The following is a 23,391-nucleotide window of genomic DNA, read 5'->3' on the forward strand; positions in this document are numbered from 1 at the left end:
CATATACCCAAGGAACAAACTAAATCTTAAAAGGTTAAATGAGAGAATTATAATATTTCAGTTCCATTTTACGTAACGTGTATGTGATATAAACTTATTTCAAATTCTAAGAACAGCAGTAAGGTAACGAATCGTTTTTAAGGTAATTTTGAACACAATAAGCATTATAAATTTAAAGATTATTTTTATAATTTAAACATAATCATTTTTATAAATATTCTGCTTAAAGTTATTACTTTTCCACATTTACAAAAACAGATATAAAAATATAGTGAAGTGAATTGATGCATATAAAAAACTAGACAATTTACATATATTTTGATAGCTCATATTGATGTTTATTAGGCACATGTATAATAGCTTCAAATTGCACTTATAAGTTAGAAAAGAGTGTGAAATTATGACACAAATGAAAATGTAGCAGAATTGCTAATATACAACATGCTATCTATTATTTTTACTCATTTTTGTTCCTTAATTTATCTTTTTATAAGGTGTGAAAGTTGTTAAAGAAATTGCTCGATTTGAGATAACTAGATATAAAACGATGATATTTATGTGCAAGGATTAACGCATAATTTTTAATAACATAATTAAATTTTTATAATGTAAGAGATGAAGATATTATATTTTATACATATTAAATTAGGCTTTACATATAAGATAGATATGTGATGTGTGATCACGTGATATATTATCACGTGCAAATGATCGATTTAAACTTCATATTTTCCTGTATATATATATTTTTCTTTTTTATTTAATTTATATATAATGAAGTTTTGAATAGCTTCGATATATTTACATAGGTTAGAAGTTAATGACTAGTAATTAATTTTCAATGTTGCGGCATATTGTGACTTATAAAAGAAATGAAAACTGCGTAACGTACTTTTTTCGCGTATACATACATACATACGTGTATGTAGTAGTCTTTTTCATTACGATATCAAATATTAAATAACTATTTATTCTAATTATTCTAAATATTCAAAGTCTTCTTTTTATGATTCTAAGTATATAAGATACATTATAATTACTTAATATGTCATTACAAATATAAGAATAAGTATATAGAATGGTAATAATTTATTGCATTTTATGTAAGACTTTCATTATTTGAAGTGTGTATATGTAGGAACTAATGAAGAAAATCCTTTGATATAAATACTGATTCAACTTTATATGCTTAATAGGAGCAGCCGTGCTGAGACACGTATTTAAATATGAAATTTCCGAAACATATCTTCGGGTATCATAGAATGAGCTTGTCTCCTATCACGAACAGCATTTCGTTTCCTAATCGTAAATATGTGGCGCCACTATCGTCGGCATTACCAACGTTCACTATCGTAAAAGATCTACTTCAAGGAAATGTTTTCTTTGAACATCCTGTGTTTCTGAAAAATTTTTAAGCGTAGTTCATAGTGGTTACACAAGATATACGAACAATGCTTGTAAAAAAATTGTAATATAAAGCGATAGGCTGTTTCACGTGGCACATCTACCGGTTATAAGCTTGGCGCGAAAACTTTCTTTCAAGGAGCGCGTCAGATCCCTGGGCATACAGCGCAGGAAGAGGGACAAAGAAAGGAAGAAAGAGAAAGAGAGAAGAACCGAGGGTACGGGCCAGGGGTGTCAGGGGATCTCGAGCAACTTGGCACGTCCGTGTACGGAGGCAACAGTGCTGGTGGCAGCACAGACGCTCGTTGATGAGCGAACAATTCACTTTGGTGCGCGGTTTAGCGACGTTGTTTCGTCTGATCGGTGTCGTGAAATAAGGGTGTGCATATGTACCTATGTAACGAACCGATAAAATATGTCTGTAACATTTTTATCTGTCCGGTTTTCTTAAGTTAAAACGGTCAAGTGTTGTTGCGGTGGTACGAAGAGTTTGTTGGCTGGTGCGCGCCGTGCGTGCGGTTGATCGGAGCGTATACCGCTGTTCTCGTCAATTTGGTGGGAGAGTGAGAGTGAGAGGGAGGAGGGGTTTCCCGTCCTCCTCTTCTCTCGCTAAAATCGGCCGAATTTTTGAACAGGGAGGAAAAACGAATAATCTCAATAGAAAAATATGGAGATATCGAAGAGTTTGCAAGAAGAAATACTCACTGTGCAAACTAAACTGAAAAATGCCATACGCGATCATCAGGTGAGTACCGCGGCTATGCATGTATGTCGATAACGATTTAAAGATTGAGAGTACGAAGCCGAACGAACGAGCGACCAAGTTAACGAATGATTCTTGCCTGACCGGCTATTTCATACTTCTTTTTAATACATTTATAGCCTATCGATTAAAAAGTCGAGATAGTATGTTCAATAGGTAATCGACTCGGAAAGTGAAATAGTTTTTAGACAGTTTCAACGTATTTTTCGAATGCAGTTCGTTGTTTCCCGAGGAATCATCGCAAAGTAAACGCAAACTAGTATATCGCTTGTTTAAGTTCTTAACAAATTCTTTTTGTGACTCAGTTTCCTCGGCATTCCCACGCACTATGCGTGCACAAACGCATGTACGCATCGAGCACGCGCGCGCGTGCATAAATGCACACCTCCTATACTACATGTATTTACGGAACTTGTTATTTCAATGTAAATTCTATGAAATTTAATGAAACAATCACGTTGATCAAAGATGTCCGATTTATACAACACACGAACAGAAACTGAGTCACTCTAATGTGGTATACAGTATACACCTCCTTTCGATCTATTTTATAAAAGTATCCCTTTCACTCGTATCGGACGTTTGTAAACTGTATTCGCTCTTCGGTTACGTTGCGCGTTATCGAAAGTGAAAGAAGCGTAACAAGTTCCAAGGGAACTTTTGCTTGCTTTTTAATCATATTATAAGCTTGCACCACGCAATGATCATTTTTTTTACGAATCGCACAAACTCGAAGGTAAACGAGTGTTCAGACCTTAACCTTTGTTGGTAGAATGCTTCGACCGATGCGTCGCATGACTTTGAGAACCAACATTCTATCTCTCTCTCACTTTTTATCTTTATCTTTCTCGCTCGTTCATGCAGTTACTCACTTGTTCGGTTGATTTCCCTCTCTTTTTCTCCCGTTTACCCTAACTTCTATAGTCCTACATATATTCTCTCTTTCTCCGTTTCTTTCTCCTTTACTTGCTTACTTTTGTCTTTGTCCAGTTTGCTCTTTTTTTTTTAACTACTGCCATATACTTTAATTTTATCATGATGTATGCACTGCACTTTTACTACGATAAACACAAGACGACTTCCACTATATTTAACTTCTACCTTATCCTGTTCTCTGCCGATTTACTTTTGAATTTCTTTATGTTTATTGCTCGATAGCACATAAAAAAGTAAACCAATAAAAGTTTGATTAATTCTAACGGGAGTACTATTAGCTTTTATCAATATTTTCGCACTGACCTTTATTTAAAACTTTGAACGCTTGTTTTTTTTTATACCGCCGATTTAAACTCCGCATTAATACTAAATGATCAAAGACTAAAGGTATTCTATCGATTAAACTCCGGACGCGTATGTTAAAATACTATAAATCAGTATTATCGGGTCATATATAACGTGTATACTTATTTCGTCTATTTACACTAAACTTCTATTAACAAGTACTAACGTTAGGGGGATATGTAACGCAATGGGGAAAGTTTAACGGCACACGATCCGCATTCTACTCTGCTCTACCGACCTTGTCCTGTCTAATTCTTCGAAACTGAATATTTTCGTTCGGACGATAGTTTGAGATACGTGTAATCGATATATCTCGATAATCGACTTCTATTTATTTTGATCTCTTCGATATGAATTCGTTTTTCGACATAATCGATCCGTGTTTAGTATCGTATTTGGTAAAGTTTTTGTTCAGCGTAATTATAAAAATAGCTTTGGATGCTTGCTTAATTGGTTAATCGCTGAATAATTTATCAGGAATTTATCAATTGGATTGTATTGGATCAATATTCGCGTTCGGCGTATTTGCGAACCGGATAGGGCAAACCTGTTCTCGTTTGATACGCATTTGAGTTACACGTCGATTGTCGGGAAACAGGTGCGTAGAATTATCGGTCTGTGAATTTTATAATATTTTAAAAAACAAAGTCAGAGCATACGCAACACAGGGGAAAAACTGGTATACGACATTTTGTACTTCGCACGAGTTTATTTTAATATTATGTACACATCGATATATAAATAAACGTATATAGAATATACTTTATTTTTATTTCGAACGTGTTTACTTTGGTGGTCGATAAGATTTTTTTTGAAAATTTTTCTCCCTTTTTGTTTATCTAAGCATAGATCAAAATTAGCCAAAACAACATTTCTCTACTGCAAAAAAGGAAAAGAAAGGGAACTTTTAATCACGTAAAAACATTAATTTGACCGTTTGTACACATTTTTCAATACAAGCGACACACAATGTTACGGTAATTGCGTCATTACGCCGCAGAAGAGACGCCACGGTCGCGTGTATAAAAGCGTAGCGACCGAGGATGTTCTGAATCGAACATTCGAACCATCTTTGTAACTAGAACTAATCGTGAAATTTTCTCTTTCAATTTCAGATCTGTGTGGGTAAATTGAAGGATGACCCGAACGTAAGTCGCTTATTTTTGTTAATCCTGCAAACCATTTCGAAATTTACAAACACACGATCGTACGTACGAGTATCTCGGAGGGATCGTAATAACAGTGGTACTCTCGTACCAGGCTTGCCGGAAAACCAAGTCTCCGCTACCAGTTATTTTTGGCGTTACAATTGATTTGCTGTATTTAGTGGATGTTAAATCGTTCGTGTCTTGCTAACGTTGCCATTCGATGTCGTATTGATATTCTTCGGGAGATAGTTTTCTTCCAACTTCCTATATATAACGTAATAATTATTATCTCTGAAACAATTAACTCGCTTCCATTATACCTTATGATCGTTCTCGCGTTGACCTCGATAAAAATATAATTAGAAGAAAGTTTTCGTTCTTTTCTATCATATCGAAGGAAGTGTTATCAAAATATGAAAATTCTCGTAACAATTACGTGTTACTCGATCAGTTTCTACCGATGACTAACTGTTATGTCATAATAACTGTAACAGTACGATCGATGCGAATACTTACAGCAAAGCAACAAACAAACAGACGAAGCTATAACAAACTATATTTGTAATTAGATGTAAGAATTTCTTTCGTTTTTTTATTATACCGCGCTGTTAATAGAATGAACCTATTTGCATATAGCACTCTATTAATACAAAATATATATAGTACGCCTAATTAAAAATGTGTTCTCTGTTATTTTGCAGAATACAGATATCCTTGGTCAGATACAAAAGATTCACTTGCACATCGTATCTCTGGGAAGGTGCCAGGTAAGTTGAGAATCGATTTCCTCGAGCTTCACTCTTTCGCGATGATCCAGGACAGGCTTGCTCGGGGATGTTCCATATTTATGGCTGTCCGTTACGTGCAAATAGAAACGATATCATATCAAATCATCCTACCGATAACGAATCGTCTAGGAAACATAAAATTGTATCGATCAATGTCCTTGATTCCAGGCAAGCAAAATATCCGCTAACTCGATCGATAGACGCATCACACAAGAGAAACGTTTTAAAGATATTACAATTAAGACAACCGTAATACTATCTATTCCAGTAATTTTATTTATCGCTAGTAAATATAAGTTGAGTATTCGACATAAGAACATCTATAATAATTATTAATATCTTATTTCAAATTTGATCAAGCGTTTCACGCTGCTACCTTCAAATGGTACATTTTCTCGTAACACCAAAGCATATCATCGAAACGAATTAATTCACAAGTTTGTATAATTGATCTGCTTAATGGGACAAGTCATTTCTGGAATGCATTTCATCGCAAACTGTCCATACGTTATCGAATTATGCGTCTATGTATCGACCAAGCTTGCAGTTTCTTCGTAGGATTCTCGCTAGCATGAGTAATGCACAGTTATAATTAAATAGCGAACTCGTTGAGCGAGTTTACCAACCACCTTTCCAAACTTTGTCGATCGCGTCGAAGATAGAGACGAATAGACGTACTCTTTCTCCTTGCTCACGCACCATATATATCCTGCATCTTTCTAGTCTTTCGCGAGCTTACTCGGCCACGTAACCATGGCTGTTACATTATCATAAGCTCGCGTACATCGCATCCAGTAACAATATCATATTTTCTACTGCAGAAACATATGAACTTGGCGAAAGAAAACTTTCAATGAACGTTCCAAACACCGGAAATAAATGCTAAAGGCTATCTACGCTTGTCGACGTGATAAAAGAAAAAAAAGAGGATAAAAAAAAAGGTTGTAGAACGACGCGACTAATTAATGAAAAAAGAGACGCTTGCGGAGAATCGAATTTTCGTCAAGTCGCGAGAAACATATCCATTTCGTATCCAGAACGTGTGCGCGGTCGCGTTAAATTATATGAATCACTTGGAGCGCGTTTCTTTTTGGGATTCGCGAATCGACGCGAAGAATCGATAACGGGGCTAGTGTTGCCCGAAGAGACTCTGGTGGATGCGCTTTGCTATCGCCCAGCATCCTTTTCTAAACATTTTCACGATAATCCCGTCGACGCGGATGCGCTTCTTTCTCTTCCCTTTGTATACTCGTGTTTCTCCTAAAGTCTCTGCCTCCCAACGGCTTTTCTGGCTGCCATTTTTCTTCTTTTTTCACGTTGGCAATAAACGACCGATCCAGGTAGATTGCTGTCGGAGCGAAAGAGATACGTAAACGGATAGAAATGGATAAAGATGGAGTAACTGGGAGTGAAAGAGAGGCACGTATATACAGATACACGTTGAGGGGGTGGATGGAGGTTGTACCGGGGAGTATGAGATGGAGAGAGATGTTGGACAGAGAGAGAGAGAGAGAGAGAGAAAGAGAGAGAGCGAATGGGACTTGGGCGAAAAGGAAGCAGAGTAGGGGCCGGGCAGAGGGGCTCAATCAATAAAATGTCCCGCAGAAACGTTTTCAGCTCTTTACGAAATCTCCGCGTTTTTTCCTTTCTTCCCTTTTCTTCTTCCGCATCCCTTCGGTTTCCTCGTTGGTACGTCGTCTGTTCCGGTTTTTCTGCCGCTTTCCACGCTCATTTCACCGGGATCGCTCTTCGACCGTTGTTCATTGTATTTCAAGTTAAACGTTTTACTTCTGAAAACTTCCGCAAGTTGCTCGCCACCTAGCCGAGACACGGTGTCTCTGTGTTGTACAGAGGGGGGAAGCCATCCTACCAATCTTAACAGATTATTAACATGCAACATACCAAATACATACTCACCACGCGTGCAGTCTTTTTTACGCGTAAAGGCGAAAGTTTTTATTTTCTGTATCTTTCTTCCCTTTTTGAATACAAATTGGAGATCGTTATACAAGAGAATTAAGCTTGGAATTAAATCGATCGATATATACTCTAGAAAATCATGTCAGTTTTTGATTATTCGTTACGTAGCTCTGCGGATTCTTCGTCGTTAAATAATTAAAAATAATACGAACGCGCAACATTTTTCTTGGCAGAATGTATATCTCAATAAATTGTAATAACAAACGGTACACCAGTTCTTTGTAATTTATTAGCAATTGCTGATCTATTGTCGCTTGCATTCGTATTGTCGTTGATATTTCAACGAATATTTTGTCGACTCGTAAGAAAGCGCGTTTGCTAAGGATGGGCTTGCATCTAACTTAACCATACGAATTCATATTTAAACGATCTGCAACACGTAGTCTGCCAAGAAAGTTTTCTACGATCATCGTTGACCGATGCTCTCATGCTCATAGTTTTCAATCTGAATACGCAGAAGCAAGTTGTCCAGCGGCTGCGCAAAGAGGTCGAAACATTCAAAGCGGAGAACGCGAACGGGGCAAAAGTTTCCATCGCGTCGCTTCTCGGATTGAACAACAATAATCATATTACAAATAACAATGAAACAAAACTTAAGACCGGCAATGACTTCACTACGAAGAGTTCGAAAGAGGACTACGAGGAGATCGTTAGGAACGGGGATATTGTCTCGCCTACGCGGAATCCCGCATCTACCAAGTGAGTTTTAATTGCGAACCTCGAATAGTTTGTAGAAGTTGATAACGGGAATTTCTTTTATATAAAATCATTTATCGTGTTCGTTCTTAGGGGACGGCCCAGTTCGGTGGAAACGATTTCCGGTGAAGATGACGTTATCGAAGTTTCCATGGACGAGAACTCCAATGAGAAATCTGAGAAAGAAGAGTCAGAGGAGCGTAAACTGGAATCGACTGAAAAAATTAATTTTTTAAACGCTCTTGGTCTCATTACTACCAAAATGTGCGCCGAATTACAAAACAAGAGGGCTGAAAGGAAACGTCGGAGTACTGCTAATCCGCAATTTGTATATTCCAGTCTCGAAGTGCCAACGGTAAATATGGACAAATTTTTAATTATCATATTGAATAGCATATTAGTATCAAACGTTTTGTATGCTTATTTTAGAAACGAAAACGACACTCGTACCTGCAATCTGGAAATGTTCCGCAAACTCGTCAAACTACTGCTCGTATGAACGGTCCATCGCCACCTCCTGTAAAAGTTGTGCCGGCAAAGTCTACGTCACCACCAACGTCAAGGACAGTGATGAAATCTTTAATACCGGTACAAAAGTCCACTACGAGGCCGAACATACTTAGAAACGTAACGGAAAGTAAAGTTTTCCCCAATAAAAACAAGGTTGAAAATGGACCTAGTCAAACACAATTGCCCGTACCTACTGTAAAGTCTGTTCAATCGGTCGGCAGCAAGGCGGTTCATATACCTGGTTTACCTTCCAGTTTAACTATAGAGAGAATTAGCAGTGATTCAGCAGTTTGTATAAGTTGTAGAAATCCAGGTATACCATCAACTTTGCTTTACATTATTCTTGTTTCCGTGTCTTTGAATCGTAAATATTCGTTTTAATTTTATGTTCTAATAGGTACGTTAACGGTGTGTGAAAATTGCGCATCGAATTACCATGTGTCTTGCCACTCCATATCACCAGCTCCATCAAGAATATGCCCCAAATGTGCGTTAATAGACGAGGAAGAAATTGGTGACGGAGACGAAGGGGAAGAGGGAGACGAAGGACGTCCATCTTTTAAAAAGGACGAGGAATTCGGTAAATCGTCCTTGGTTTTTCAGAAGATTTTTAGCTGTAGTAACGTTGATCGTGTGATTGACAAAAAAGTTCTTGTTTCCTGCAGACACTAGCTTTTATGAATGTTCGTGGCACGCTTATCTCATTTCGCGGCGGCACCGTTCGGAATCATTCGATGTATTGTGATGTATTCTTGATAACAAAAAAAAAAAAAAGAGAGAGAGAGAGAAAAGATATAAAAATATAGCGGCATTTTGCTTATACTCGATAATCAGAAATTAGCGTACACATGTATGTGCTATAAAAGAGTTTCACGCGAAAAATAAAATGGAAAAAGTACTTATAGATAATGCAAACAAGTTGTATGAAAGAAGAGCAGGAAATTGTGTAACATGGGTCCACAATTTCTAGATTTAACGTGCAACGAGGTATCGCAGCGTTGCCGCAGACTTTATTGAGCGTAAGCACACAGAGAGAATAAACGAGAGAGCAGCCTGCCGGAAGAAGTGTCGCGAGTGAAACCGGCTTCTCAAATACAGCAGAAGAATTTGCAATTAAGAAGAACTTTTTGGTCGATCGTCAGTAATAGGGCACAAAAAAGCAACGTGTATTGAACGCGAAATATCTTGCAGAGGAGAAAGAGAGAGAAAGATATGAGCTGCTCAAGCGAAACTCGGATCTGAGATTGCAGGTTTACGAGTTGGAAAAACGCTCACAACTACTCGGCCAGTCCCTTCAGGTTCGTCCTGTGGCCTGCGTAGAAAGAAATTCACAAATTTTTTTCATTTGGAATGCCGTTAATGGAATTATACGCAAATATTTTGCATCTTTTGTTTTTTCATCAATGAGAACCTGCAAGATCTCTACGTTTTTCTTGTTCATTTTGAATATTCTTTTCTAAATATGTGCCGATTTTTTTATAATAAAGCTAGTTGTTTGCTTTATAAAAAAATCGATTTATCTAACGTTATAATTTTTTTTTAGCATTATTACTGTAGAGATATACACGTACAGACATAAATTACTTTTTTTTCTTGAAGTAACTTATACGCTACTGTTCATAAAATACATTACCTACAGTAATAATTTGATTCGTTAATTCGTGAAAGTACGTAATGCACGATGCTTCTATCACGTACGACTTAAAACAACTTCAGTGTTTTATAAAAAAAAAAAATTAGTTTCGACGTTTCATCTTTACTTCTTAAATTTAAATTATGTATTGCTTATGTATTTTGTCTTAGTAAATATAGTCAATTGACGAAGATAGATTCGTGTATAAGAAACGTTAAAAAGTAGCGTATGTGTGTAAATATCACAATACCGGGATATATTTCAAATCGTTTCGTTAAAATTTTGTTCCGAGAGCATGTGCATCTTTATCGTGATATTATCAGACAGTAATCGATGTGAATCTTAAGTTTTGATATTTTTCAGATTCTTTTAATACAGTAGTGTATGTTTGCTAATTATTAAATTTTTCTTTACACAGCTACAGGAACGCACGCGACAGGAATTATTAGGAAAGCAAGAGAAGACGCAGAGATCTATAAAACGACTTGTGGACTTCATAAAACTGATGCAACTCAGAAAAAGCGGGGATTCTCCTCTTCCATCGGCATCGGTCAACTTCCCTCCTCAACTTTCCTCATCCCAATCTCCTCCAACAGCATCAACCAATCAGACGTTGGGACTTCTACAACAATCAACAGTGACTATCGAGAAAGTTCCGTGCCCTACTCCTCCATCGTGCTCAACCAGCTGCCTCGATCGAGCATCGCCTATGTCGATAGGGCAGAACCACAAGTGTCCTACGCCTATCAGCTACCAATCACCAGTGTTCAGTCAGAAAAGCATCAATCATACCTTATCGTTAAAAAAATCACAGAACCAGCTAGAAGGGCAAGTCAATCTTCCGAAGACCAAAATCACGCCACAATGCTCAACTATAAACTGCCAATCACATCAGGCTACAACTCTCGCATTCAGACCGAAGTCTCCGACTCCTCTGTGTTCATTGGTAAGCAATTGCCTGACACCGTCGGTCGTAACCGCAAGAAGCAAACAAGTCGCGCAGTACCCGCCCTCAATCGTATCATCGACACCGAAAATCTCTCCATCACGGCAAAATACCAATTGGAACGAACAACTCTCAATGGAAGAAAGTCCAGGGCCAGGCAGCCAAGAAATAAGTTCGGTATCAGTCAACTGCGATCCACCAGAGCTACAGAAATCCTACTGCCTTCCTACGATAGTACCGAATCCGATAAGCAGTTACAAATTACAAAGTCAACCGAGCCAGAGGAAAGAACCCTGTTCAATAGTCGTCCAAAGCACAGGCCAAGAACCGGTGGTCTTCTCCACTCACTGTTCTCAGGCCATAACAAGTCCTATATCCTCACCGATAATTCTCGAGAATCACGAGACATCGGTCCAGGTAACAAAGATTTCTCAGTCGGGAGACAACAGCTGTATCATCAAAGCTACCAGTTGGAATCAGGCGAACGAAACGAGCCTACGGTCCAATTGCAGCGTGGTGCCCTCACAAAATTCTTCGAGCACGTGAAATTGGAAGAAGCGCATATACCAGCGCCATCTAGAGCAAAGCTAGTATATAAAAGCGGTACTACTTCCGAAAGGAATGAACTTGAAGTTACCGAAGTCGCGGACGAAGACACAAGTAGTAGCGAATACGCCACCAAGACACCCTTGGCATCAAGCACTTTCGAAGATGATTTCGTTGATGGAGAAGTCAAACAGAAAAAGTGGCTCTCGAGCAAGGTCATAGCAAAGAAAGGACAAAAGAATGACAACATAATCAAGAGCGTTGAATCGCATGATTCTGCTTCGAACTCGATGACATCGAACGACTTTATCACGTATGAACGTAAACACGGTAATACGTATGTTAGAGTCGAATGTGAACATGGCGATGAGGACGATAATGCATTGACTGATACGTTTCAAGATGATGTGACTTATACGCGCATCGGACCTCTGACAGAAATTGTATCAGAGAATCGGAAGGATCGACAAGATTCAGCATCTCTGTGTAACGCACAAAACACTTTCTTGGAGCTTCATAATGAGGTCTCAGTTCCTGATGATAAGGCTGATTCCGAGAGACAAGACTTATCTAGTGGCACACCTTCGACCAGCGCCAGCAGCAGTAGCAGCACGAGCGACAGCGATACTCCGGAACAAGCAATGAATGACTCCATTAAATACTCTCGACGACGATTATCCGGAAACGATTATAAGGAACGTTTGGGCATTAATGCTGTATCCCCGGAGAATATGCAAGTCCTCGAACAATTTGAATCGGCTATGCTGGAAACAGGATGTAGCAATGCTGCCACTTGCTAGGGTTAGATTAAAATGCGGTGCGCACGCGTTGATTATGCTCATTGCTGAAAATTTTTCCTTTCGTCGATGAAATTGACTATTTCTCAAACACTAAGTTTTTTTTTTCGTGTGAAATACGTTACGTTTGAAGAGAAAACATTTTTGAGATAGTTCGAATTCGTATGTTTAAGGTGGGTTAGATTACTAGTAATCGTTACTGAATTTCTTAGGCAGTTCCTACTTTTTATACTGCCTCGAGAAACATTGCAATCGTTCGTATATCAATGTTCCGATTATAACATTACGATAATAGTGGTAATTAACTACCATTATATTTCAATTTATAGAGATAGATTTTCTTATTATTCTGTTAGTTTTGTTAGCTATCCTTTTATTTATTGATTGTTGTTCATCAGATTTCTTGTCTTAAACTTTTTGTAATAATTAACGATGCACGAGGACCAAGTTTGAATTTCTCCTAATTCAGTAACACAATTTGATGAGAAGTTAAGGGAAATCTTGAACCATCTGTGTACAATCATACAGATAGAACATTAATCCAGATGGATAATGAAAAATTATGAATTATCATGCATAGTAAAATTATTTATGCAAAAATTTTACTAAGTTTTAAAACGCTTTAAACATTGTTTCATTGATATTTTCAATCTCGATGAGTAGGAAACACGCACATATCTGACAGATACTGGGCGATTTATGGAAGGCTTAAAAGTAAGCCTATGTACGTAAGTCGAGTCATATTACCATACTGCCTTAATAGTAATTTAAAAACGATACTTTTTACAATAATTTCTTATGGATAAGCTCGAGAAACGTGTACGACTCAATAGACTGATTTGAATGTCGCCATATTGAAATTAAGAAGAACAAAGAGGAAAAAAAGATAATCAAAATGCATTACCGTAATCGACGTAGACTTTAAGATTGCGTGAACGTTAAGTAGATAAAAAAGTTACTGAAGCAACTTGCTATCTTAATTTTATGATTCAGATAGTTTCTTACGAAGTACAGGAAAAAGAACCGTGCTTTTTTCTTTTTTGAATACCTTACATCGAAGTAAATGCCTCGATAAAACTGAACGTTACTATTATTTTTAGCATATGGTTTATCAAATTCTTAAGCATTTTCTTCGATAAATCAATGGTAGCAGTATTTACTATATTTCAGTCCGTGATGTAGGCGGATGTCTTTCAGCAGTTAGATTGTGTCGAATATTACGATTTATATCGGTGAATTAATCAGTATATTGCCGTTGAGATAATTTTTCTGATCGAAAATTGGGCGGTAAGCAGTCGAATTCATTAATCTATTTATTCCGTTCTCGTTTTCCCTCTTGCGGCAATTACCGCCAGCTTGTCCAATACATTTAAGTAGTGTATAAAACAAAAAAAAAAAAGAAATTGTTATGCAATGTAGGCAACGAGATAAAAATCGAAATTCGTATTTTTATGAATAAAGTGGAACTGAAATATAAATTCTAGAATACAGATCTTTATTTATACGTGATATGATTTCTTTCTTAAATTTTTGAATTTGTTTTTTCGAGAAACAGAATGTAGTAAAAATTAGTACGCGACAATGATTTTAATAGAAGTGATTTTGAACGACACGGTATTTTGTGGAGCGTAATAACTTTTATTTCGTATATTGACGGACAACGGTGATGTAGAAGGGGAACTCCCGACTCGGACAAACACTCGGCTAATGATATGTAAATATGGTGGAGCTAATCAAGCGGCTGTGCCAACAGGATGCAAGAAGAGATCGGTAGTGCCGTGCGAGCGTTCGATAGCCAATGCATTTGTGCTGGCCTGCACACACGTATCGTGGCGCAGTAACTCGCGTACATATTTAATAGTCGCACGTTAATTGCGCTCTGTTTGCCCATTCCCCATTCTACGCTTCATCCCCGTACCTACAACCGTTCTCGTCACCCTTCCTCTATTCGCCCTTCTCCTTTGTTAGTTTCTGCCAGAGTTTAATTTTAACCAATTTATCTCGAACGTTTAATCGTTTAATCGTTTATTATCGAAATCCTACATAAAGCATGGATTTCCGTATAATTGATAGATTTATATGAATCTTTTTCGACACTTTCTTAATTTAATTCTCTGATATTATACAACTGCTATTGTAGAAACGATACTAACGTTTTCTTTATTCATCCTATATTTAGAAGTCGAATAGTTTACATAAGCGATAAGCAGCGGAAATGACGACGTAGGAATCAAAGATAAAGAGTCACTCGTAGGGCAGTTACCGTTCGAATGTTGAATTTCTAGTTCGGTGTTCGCTCACTAGATGGACAAAGGTCAGTGTCATTTTTCTACGTGAAATTCAAATCGAGGTAGAGTTCAGGCTTCCCCTGCGGGTCAGACAGTATTCGCTTCCTACGATCGATCAAATCGTAACTTCGTAATAGAATGTGTGCAGTGAAATATAACCACTTCCAGAATCATCGACTAGAGACCTACTGCGGGCGAAGCTATTGTATCGCTGCGGGAAGCAATCTTCGCCGAGAATGACACAGGTATATCGAGTCACTGTCCTTTCAAACGGTTGCCAGTAAATTTTCCCGCTTTTAGATTGCGTTATGTCGTAACAGTAAAATTAAGATCTTTAATGACACGACAATTGACACGAAGTGAAATACTTTGATTTTTTTTCAACATCATTATAAATTGAAAATATAGATCATTCGCTAAATAGTCGCCTTTTTGGCGCGGGGAATATCGAGACAACATAACCATAAAATATGAGATTCATAGAATGCAATGAGAATGGGAAAATGCGAAAAGGGCAAACGATGACATCTATTTAATTTATTTGTTGGCACGTTGTGTTTAAATGAGTTATTATAGCCGATAATGATTCCTCTGGTGTTGCTAATACTGCCAGACTAAACGTGCCCCAAACTTTGGATTGCGTCTTACGATTAGTCTCACTGATTCGAGAATTTAAAATGAACAGATCGTAACCATTCTTCGTCCGCTGATAATGCATCCTTACATGCGTAATAGGAAACGATGCTTTGCTGCAGTAGCGAAAAGTACCATATCGGCAACATTTTCTCTCGTCGACCAAGCAAAACTCGGAAAGACTGTCAATGTTTGAATAGGTTTCAAATGTTATAGCAAGAGGCTGTACATTTTATCTGATCATGAAATTATATTGCATCTTCCGATAGAGGGTGTTTATTTGCAATTATCTTCAACTTCTCTGAGATACATATAGGTACATATATAGGGCAATCTTACCAGACATTTTGCTACTTCTTCGCAGCTTTGAACAACAGAACGCCATAGGGCATAGATCGTTAAAATCGATTCGAAATCGACAGTTTCATCATTCACTGTACCCACTCGACGGTCAATTTTTGGATAAACGGTATTCATCGAGAGAAAAAAAAGAAGAAAAAAGAATAGGGGATCTCTCCGCGTCGAGATTTACTTGCATTTATCGCGTTCCATTACTGTCGATGGACGATTCGGTCGCCATCAGCAACGTCGCCACTGCCAACCAACATCGCCAGTCCCAATTAAAAGCCCCTCATCGTCGCTCCGAAATTGATATCGGGAAACAAAAACGCCAATTCCAGGCGTCTACTTCGCGTGTTACGTGTACTTGTATACCCGTTCAATACGTGCATACTCGATGACCGGTTCCCGTGTATATGTATCGTACGTTCTTGCCCTCGCGCACCTATATGTGCACGCCGCGCCGGTCTTGGAAGTGTTAATTGACCGCTGTCGGTCGTTACACGGTTGATCGCAATTAAACACCGCTATTTTGCGAACGAACGTTGGACTTCTATGCCGAATTAAAATTACAGTGTTCGGAAGATAAGGCGTCCCGTTCGAATCGTGAGTCCAATACGATTTTTTATCGATCAACGATCGACGACGTTCTTTTCGTTTTTCTCCTGCAGTCTTTTCAAAGGATCGCATATCTCGCACCTAGTGTCGTATACTTTTGCAATAATTGCTGCATGGCGATCGAATTTCGGGCATTAACGCTCGTCGTTAATCATTACGGACCGCCACCGCGACAAAGGGGGGACACTCTCTGCCCCTCGATCCCTTGGTTTTCAACGATCCAACAGAGGTCGCGGTCGCGCTGGCGTAGGTAATGTATTCGGGATTCTAGTCGTGTCGCGACGTTATTATTCCGTCGCGATGTGTAAAACTAGTTGACGCTTCGTAAACCTCGATTTCACGCCTCGTCGACCTCTAATTAATGCAGTAGGAAATTGTTATTCCGTTACGTGCACTCTACGTTCCATGCATTATTTCGGATAGCTGATAGTAACGCCCGCTCATGTCCACTACAGCCTTCACCGTCCATTTATCTTTTGCACGGCATTAAACGTTCTTTCGACTACGAACGCGGATCGTTCTTTCTCCGATTGATCGCCACGCTGTGCTGGAAGCTACTCGCGATGAAAGCTTAATGATACACTCCGTATGCTATGCTTCGATTTAGAGACTTTTCGTCGATTATAGAACAATGGCAGAATGTAAACGATATTTCTATCTTCCAAAGAGTTCTCTGGTTCTTTTAGTAATTTTGATATTTGATCAGATTGATCGCGCATACAGGCGATATCGCCCGATGCGTAAACGAAACTCAATCTGCTCGTTTGTAAATGAATTCTGTGGGATTGCAGGTGATCCCTGAATTCGATTCGATTGACTGCAATTCATCTGTCTGGTCGTTAAATGTATTTCCTGTGGTCGAAATGAACGTGCTGGAAGAACGGAAGATAGTAACGATAGAGCTTAGTGGCTCCGCTAGTGGTACTCGTAACGTTAAAATTCAAATGACGCTGTATCTGCCAGCTAGATTCACTCGAGTCTCTTCTTATCACTTTATAGCACAATAGAAGACGAAAATAATTGTACGTTTCTTGGGTGAAATGTGTTAATTTCGTAACCAGGAAATTATAGTTTACTCTGGTATTTTTGAGGTTAGGGGCAGATGCAAAGGAACGAATAGGATCGTTACCCTCACTGTCCTAACGAAAAGTGTGAACAACGAATCCACGTCCTTAGTTCAAAAGACACACTTACTCCGAGCTTTCCTCCGTTAATCACATAAGAACAAACTTCACTTATCTTTCATCGTTAGAATAGTCCACATGTCATTACCGGGTTAGTCTCATTAAATCAATCACTTACTTAACTTATACATACTCAATAGTGTACCTCCACATAAGCGTTGGAAATATAAAGTTTATAACCCTGTTAAACACAGCGTTAGACCAACTCAACCACCCCTATTGTCTCAACGGAAATCAGGGGATCGATCTATTCGCGGCGTCGATTATTATAATCGTAATGGGAATTTACGACTGCCGTTGATGTGTTTCCTCGCGATTGCGTCTCCCTGCGATTGGTCGAAAATACACGTAGGATTTTTGGGATTTTTATATCCTACCCCTTCACCATCCGACATTGAATCTCTTTCGTAAAACTCTTGATCGATTTTTACATAAAAATCAATGTATTATGAAACGTATAAAATCAATTTCCCAACGTCACTGCTGTGAAATTACAACGACGTAACATAGTTCGTTTGCACGAAGTCTAAGGGCTTGCTAGAGGGGAAGGGAGAAGGGGGAAAGAAATGGAGCAAGCAATAACGAACGATGTCCGATTACCTTAATATTAGCCCGTGGGTCCCTTTCAATTTCAAGTTCGTGCTAGTAACTTACAGAAAATTTTCTCGTTTCGCTCATTACCTGACGGTATGCGCATGGCACGGCTGCGAATACACCGTAGGTTGAGCGTAACAGGCGAGTAGGTAGTCAGTGAGGATGGGCCGGCGCTACTATCGCGTATACGTGGATGTAATGCATGCTAAACATGTCAGGTAATTAACGTGAGCATTACACGTATGCTGCCACCCCTTCTGCCACCCCTCTATCCCCCTTCAGCTTCGTACACTAATTACAGTCAGCTATAATGCCAACCAACCAATCGAACAGAGTTTGAAGTTCGTGACCGTGCCGTGATCGTGAAAATGGACGTACTCGCGAACAATCATGGTTCTTGGATGCCGTGCCGCGCCGGTCCCAAGGGTGTTTTCAGGATTTTCGGATCAGCGACGTCGTCGTCAGGCTCGGCTACCATCCCGAGTCGTTTCGTCGATCGATATCAGGAATTTTGATTTATTCGTTGCTGATTTTTCGTTCGACCAATCACTTTGCTAACTGGCGCGATTAACGAGACGCGATATCGAAAGGGGAGAGAAAGAAGTATTGGATTTGTTAGGAGAGTACGGGACCATGGAATTTTTCCGATGTTCTTGAAATGTGGGCTCGTTTAATGCCTCGGCTGGATTTAATGTTAATAGTTCGTTAAAAGGAATCTGGGATGGCAACGTTGTCCCGTAGGAACCCGCATTGGTCCGCGAGAACTACGCTCGAAAGACACGGGGTAGAGAAGGAGAAGCAGAGAAAGGGAGAGACACGTACATCGTGTATGAGGGTACAAAGAAATTCTAATCGAGATACAACCGTTGATCCTGCGACAAATTACACATACGGGTCCTATTACGCGAGAGAACAACTGTGTCGATCGAAAATCTTGTCGACGCCTGCGTTCATTCTCTCCTAGTTGCGTTCAAAGAACAATTTAGTCGAGTAGATGTTTTTTCAAGTGAAATTTATTGGTCTACGAGTTCGTAGATCCGAGAGTTCCCTTTCGATTCCGTACAATTCATGATTTGGAAAATAAATGTTTATCTGACTGGCCGTGATAGAAGGGTAAAGAGAAGTGGAAAAAGAGTAGCATAGACGCATCTTTTACAGTCCTTTAACGATGATACATTGCTTCCGAGACTTTCCAATGGTCGCAATCCTGGCCACATTACTGTCACTTAGAGGATGAAACCACGAATCTGTCTCCAAGGATTCTCGCTCGCCTGCACTCGAAAGTCGTGAAAAGTAAATTAGTGTATGTTAGGAAATCCTACTCGGAGAATATAATACAAAAGTGTTTATTATACGTATACTCGGATTATATCGAAATTCTGTACATAAAATTGATACGGTCGCTCTAAGCAGTTTGAGATTCATTAACTTCAAATAACAGACTGTATCCGAAATCGATATAAACATTTTAATACGTAATATCGCGTAAATATTAATAACCTACGATTTTATTATTTGTTTGCGTGTTACGCGAAATTATTCGGTATATTAAAACGAATTAACGCCGCTTGGAACGTAGACGTAATGCAAATGCAACAAATAGCCGCGTCGGGATGATTATTCGTGATTATTCGCAAACGGGACGAGCACGAAACCGAAGAACATGTAACAACAACGAAGAAGATTCGAGAAGTTGGAACAGTCGTTGAGAGGCTGAGTATCGAAAGAGGGATCGCTTGAAGGGGAATTGAAAAGAGAGAAAGATAGAGAGGGAAGAGAAAGACCTTTCGCATGGTCCTTGTCGTGATCCTACTTGGGGCGAGTACGGTCGTCGCGACGCGATGCGTCCACAGGACCGACGAACGGTTAGTTAAGGAACACGGGAAAGCACTTCTGAATCACTCTCGACGACGCGCGTCCCTTCGCTCGCGTTACTTCGAATACCACGATACTATACACTTTTCCACGAGATATCACTTCGTGCATATATCAATTTTCCACTCACGTCACTGGCCTTCGCGTGAACGTACGGCAAAAGTGGAATATGCGAGCCGAGATACGCAATATACGATACGCAACGATGATTTCGTAGCTATAGACTGTCAGGCGCCACCTTAGGTACGTTTTCATTTAGCATCGATTAATCACCGTTCAGATTTGCTTAATCGAGTTTCGGGTATCCGTAAGGAAATTTATGAAATTACGGGGAGATTCTGCGCGTGAAAATTCTTGAAAATTCTTTCTAAGACGATTTCATTTTGCGTTCTTCGGTCGCGAACGAACTCGAAGAAGACGATTGCACGAATGAATTTCTGGTACACGTTACAAGCTCGATCGAAAAAGAAAATAGTAACTTTGCTTTTAAGAAAGCGTTAAGGCAACCGCGATAAGCGTGTCGTTGGTAACTCGAGAAATAAATCGTCAGGAACAATTCTCGCCGGGAACGTTGTACTCTCCATCAAGCGCGGTTACTTTTTCCCATTTTCTCACTTCCGTCGAGATCTCTTCTCCTTTTACCTTTTCTTTTTTCCCCCCCCCCCTCCTTTCTTCTACATTCTTCTTGGAGATCCTGCGAGTTAGCACCGAACACTCGCGCAGATTCGAACTCGGAAGCGATGCATCATAATCAGGCGGTCAACTTACTTAGCCCGGAGTGCTGCGTGCTTTAAGTTAATTAGCTAATTACTAATTTTAATCGGATGACGTATGCGCATCTCGAGGGATACAAGCAAACCCTCTTAACAGGGGGAAACTGAACTCCCATCATCCTTCTCTTTCTCTCTCCCTTATCCTCCGTCGATCTTCCTTCTCGTTGCTCCTCCCGCTCGCCTCATCTTCAACATTCTGCCATTCCCCCTGCGATCCTCTCTCTTTGATACGTAGAAGCCGAGAATGCTACCTAGCTCTAACGTAAACTCAACTTAATTGGGTCTAAGTAACTTCGCTAAAACTATCTGCTTATTTTTCATTCATTTTCGACTACCTCTTTCACCTTCTCACCAACCATCGTAGGTTCATTTCGTTAGATTCGCGACGAGACTACAATCGCGATCTTAAAATTATGAATGGTTCCTTAATATCCGTGGGTGTATCGGTGAGGGATCGCTATCGTTGAAAGAGTCTCGAGCTATCTGCCTCACGAACGAGGTTAGCCCTCGTTAATGATGCAAAACGACGTAGAAGATCCGTGACGGCAGCGTGAAATAAATATTTGAAACGATTTGAAATGTCGCAGGGAACACGTTAAACCGGTACCCACCGTGCACTTGCTAGTTCGAACTCGATTTAAATCTGCTCGTTATTCGATCGACGCGTCGCCTTACTTTCCTCGGACTTCTTTTTTAAAATCTCACGCAAATACAGCAGCTCCTCAGCTGTCTCATCCGGTCTCGCCTGCAAATGGAATTCTACCTGCTTAATGACGCGTCTCATTTGCCACATCGATGACGACATTTGTAATTAACCACCCACCTATTTATACCTAATATTCGATCAGTTATACTTACGTTCATAGATGGAATCAGCATCGTGGATATCAAGATATTGTAGATCGCGTTAACGAAACAGAAGATCGATTTGGCCGGGACAAAATCAATTGTGATTTATCGGTTAGTTTATGAGGGCGAGGTCTTATTTGCGTCCGTGATACAAGAACTTATGGTCTCCGAGCAAGGTCCCCGTCACTGACCCGATTTTCTAACTTGACAATTAAGCTGTCTGGGTCATCGGCAAATTCTCCCACTCGGAGTTTAATATTTAAAAATAGATGACGTTTCCGGGCCACGTGTGCCAGTCACCGGTGCGAGGGAACGAACGTTCGTTTACTCGATATCCGATATTTCGTAACACAGTCTGACTTTGCAAGTTTCTAAAAAAGATGCGGCATCCTCTTCTTTTTTCCGACAGATATAAGATCTTTCAACTTCATACGTATGCAACGATCAATTTTGAACCGTCGCGTTGGTTTGCTTCGGTGCGCAGGTTATTCGTTAATTGGCGTGATCTTCGTTCGCGATGCTCTTATTAAAGCCATCAGCTTCGACGGTGGATCAGAGAACAAGCGACGAAACGATATGCGCTTATTGTTCGATAAAACGAACCGACGTGTATCTTCGTAGCTAGCTTAATTAGAATGTGTATCTAAACGAATTGAAACAAGACTCGAACGACATGGAGCGACCATAAACGCGTTCAATAATATATCATCGTGCTCGAGGGAAGAAAGGAGCAGAGACGGGAGTCGACGTCTCGATGTATGAGCACATGCAGCCTGGCAAAAAAAGAGACGCGAAAGAACGTGGAAAAAAGGAAAAAAGAAATACACGTATATGTATATACCAGCAGAGAGAAAGAGAGAAAACGAGCAGAGCAAAGTGGGATATATCAACGAGCTCGCATGCGGCTGAAGTGCACGCGCTTAATTAGCTCGCCGTATCCCTTCCCGCATAAAATTACTAAACGCGTTATAAACCAGATATCATTATATTTCGACGTAATAAGATCAAACTTTAATTAGATTCTCCGTAAGAGTGTTCGTACACTTGCGCCTGGTCCGCCTGCTTTACTCGTGCGCGCGCATACACACGTACACATCGACGTCGATCATACGCATCGGGCAGCCTCTTACCCGTGTAAAGACATCGCGTGTAATACCGAACGCAAGATTGGTCATCAGAGAGTCGGTCAGAAACAATTATTAATAACACGTGGTACCGGGGAACGTGCGACGGGATGCAAGCAGCGCTCGATGGATTGCTTACTCTCCGCAGAAGAGAATGCTGCTCGGTTGGGCACGTTAATGAGGTGGGAGTTAATTAACCGAACTGAAGTGAGATGGTAGTAGAGACGAAGGAAGAGGCAAAGGGAGCGGAGGACTGGCGGGAACGTCGGGAATGACGGGATGAGGCCGGTTCTCTCTTCTCTCGTGGAACGGAAGGGAAAAACACGAATCGGTGCGGAAGGTAGAGAAGGAAGGAGGAAGATGGACGAATAGAACGGAGAAGCCGATAGAGGCGAGGAGTGTTAGGGATTGAGATACGGGCACGGGTAGTAATAGTAGCACGAGAGTAGACGGGGAAGAGAGGACGAGGATCGGAGTTAGGGTTATAGAAAGGGATGCTGGATGAAGGGGAATCAGGGGGTGGAAACGAGAGAGGAATAGGTGTACCGAGCAGGGCATGCGGGCTCGTAATTAGGGATCTATAATTGCGTGGAGTCAGCTAGTGCGGTTGAGTCGAGTGGCA

At 39.9% G+C, this 23,391-nt stretch overlaps 1 protein-coding gene across 4 annotated transcripts; it reads left to right on the forward strand.

Annotated features, from left to right (window-relative positions):
- Nucleotides 1-8: 8 nt before the first annotated feature.
- On the forward strand, nucleotides 9-13,884 carry LOC117206700. 4 transcript variants are annotated; one of them, XM_033446259.1, is made up of 9 exons: nucleotides 9-142; nucleotides 1,544-2,149; nucleotides 4,564-4,596; nucleotides 5,298-5,363; nucleotides 7,822-8,063; nucleotides 8,154-8,415; nucleotides 8,490-8,883; nucleotides 8,968-9,150; nucleotides 10,622-13,884. In XM_033446259.1, exons 2-9 carry the CDS (start codon nucleotides 2,072-2,074, stop codon nucleotides 12,493-12,495), a joined length of 3,132 nt encoding a protein of 1,043 aa, XP_033302150.1. In that variant the 5' UTR covers nucleotides 9-142; nucleotides 1,544-2,071; the 3' UTR covers nucleotides 12,496-13,884. The 4 variants fall into 4 exon arrangements, with proteins under 4 accessions (XP_033302150.1, XP_033302151.1, XP_033302153.1 ...); XM_033446260.1 differs by having other exon boundaries at nucleotides 15-142; nucleotides 1,197-2,149; XM_033446262.1 differs by having other exon boundaries at nucleotides 15-142; nucleotides 2,040-2,149.
- The last annotated feature ends 9,507 nt before the right edge of the window (nucleotides 13,885-23,391 follow it).

This window comes from Bombus bifarius, unplaced genomic scaffold (genome assembly GCF_011952205.1).
Source record: "Bombus bifarius isolate JDL3187 unplaced genomic scaffold, Bbif_JDL3187 scf7180000008008, whole genome shotgun sequence".
NCBI lineage: Eukaryota > Metazoa > Arthropoda > Insecta > Hymenoptera > Apidae > Bombus > Bombus bifarius.

Excerpts from the sequence above, each read along its gene's own strand:
- LOC117206700 (XM_033446259.1), top strand. The coding sequence starts at position 2,072 with ATGGAGATATCGAAGAGTTTGCAAGAAGAAATACTCACTGTGCAAACT. Across the intron at positions 2,150-4,563 it reads ATGCCATACGCGATCATCAG|ATCTGTGTGGGTAAATTGAA; the intron begins GTGAGTACCGCG and ends TTTCAATTTCAG. Across the intron at positions 5,364-7,821 it reads TATCTCTGGGAAGGTGCCAG|AAGCAAGTTGTCCAGCGGCT; the intron begins GTAAGTTGAGAA and ends CTGAATACGCAG.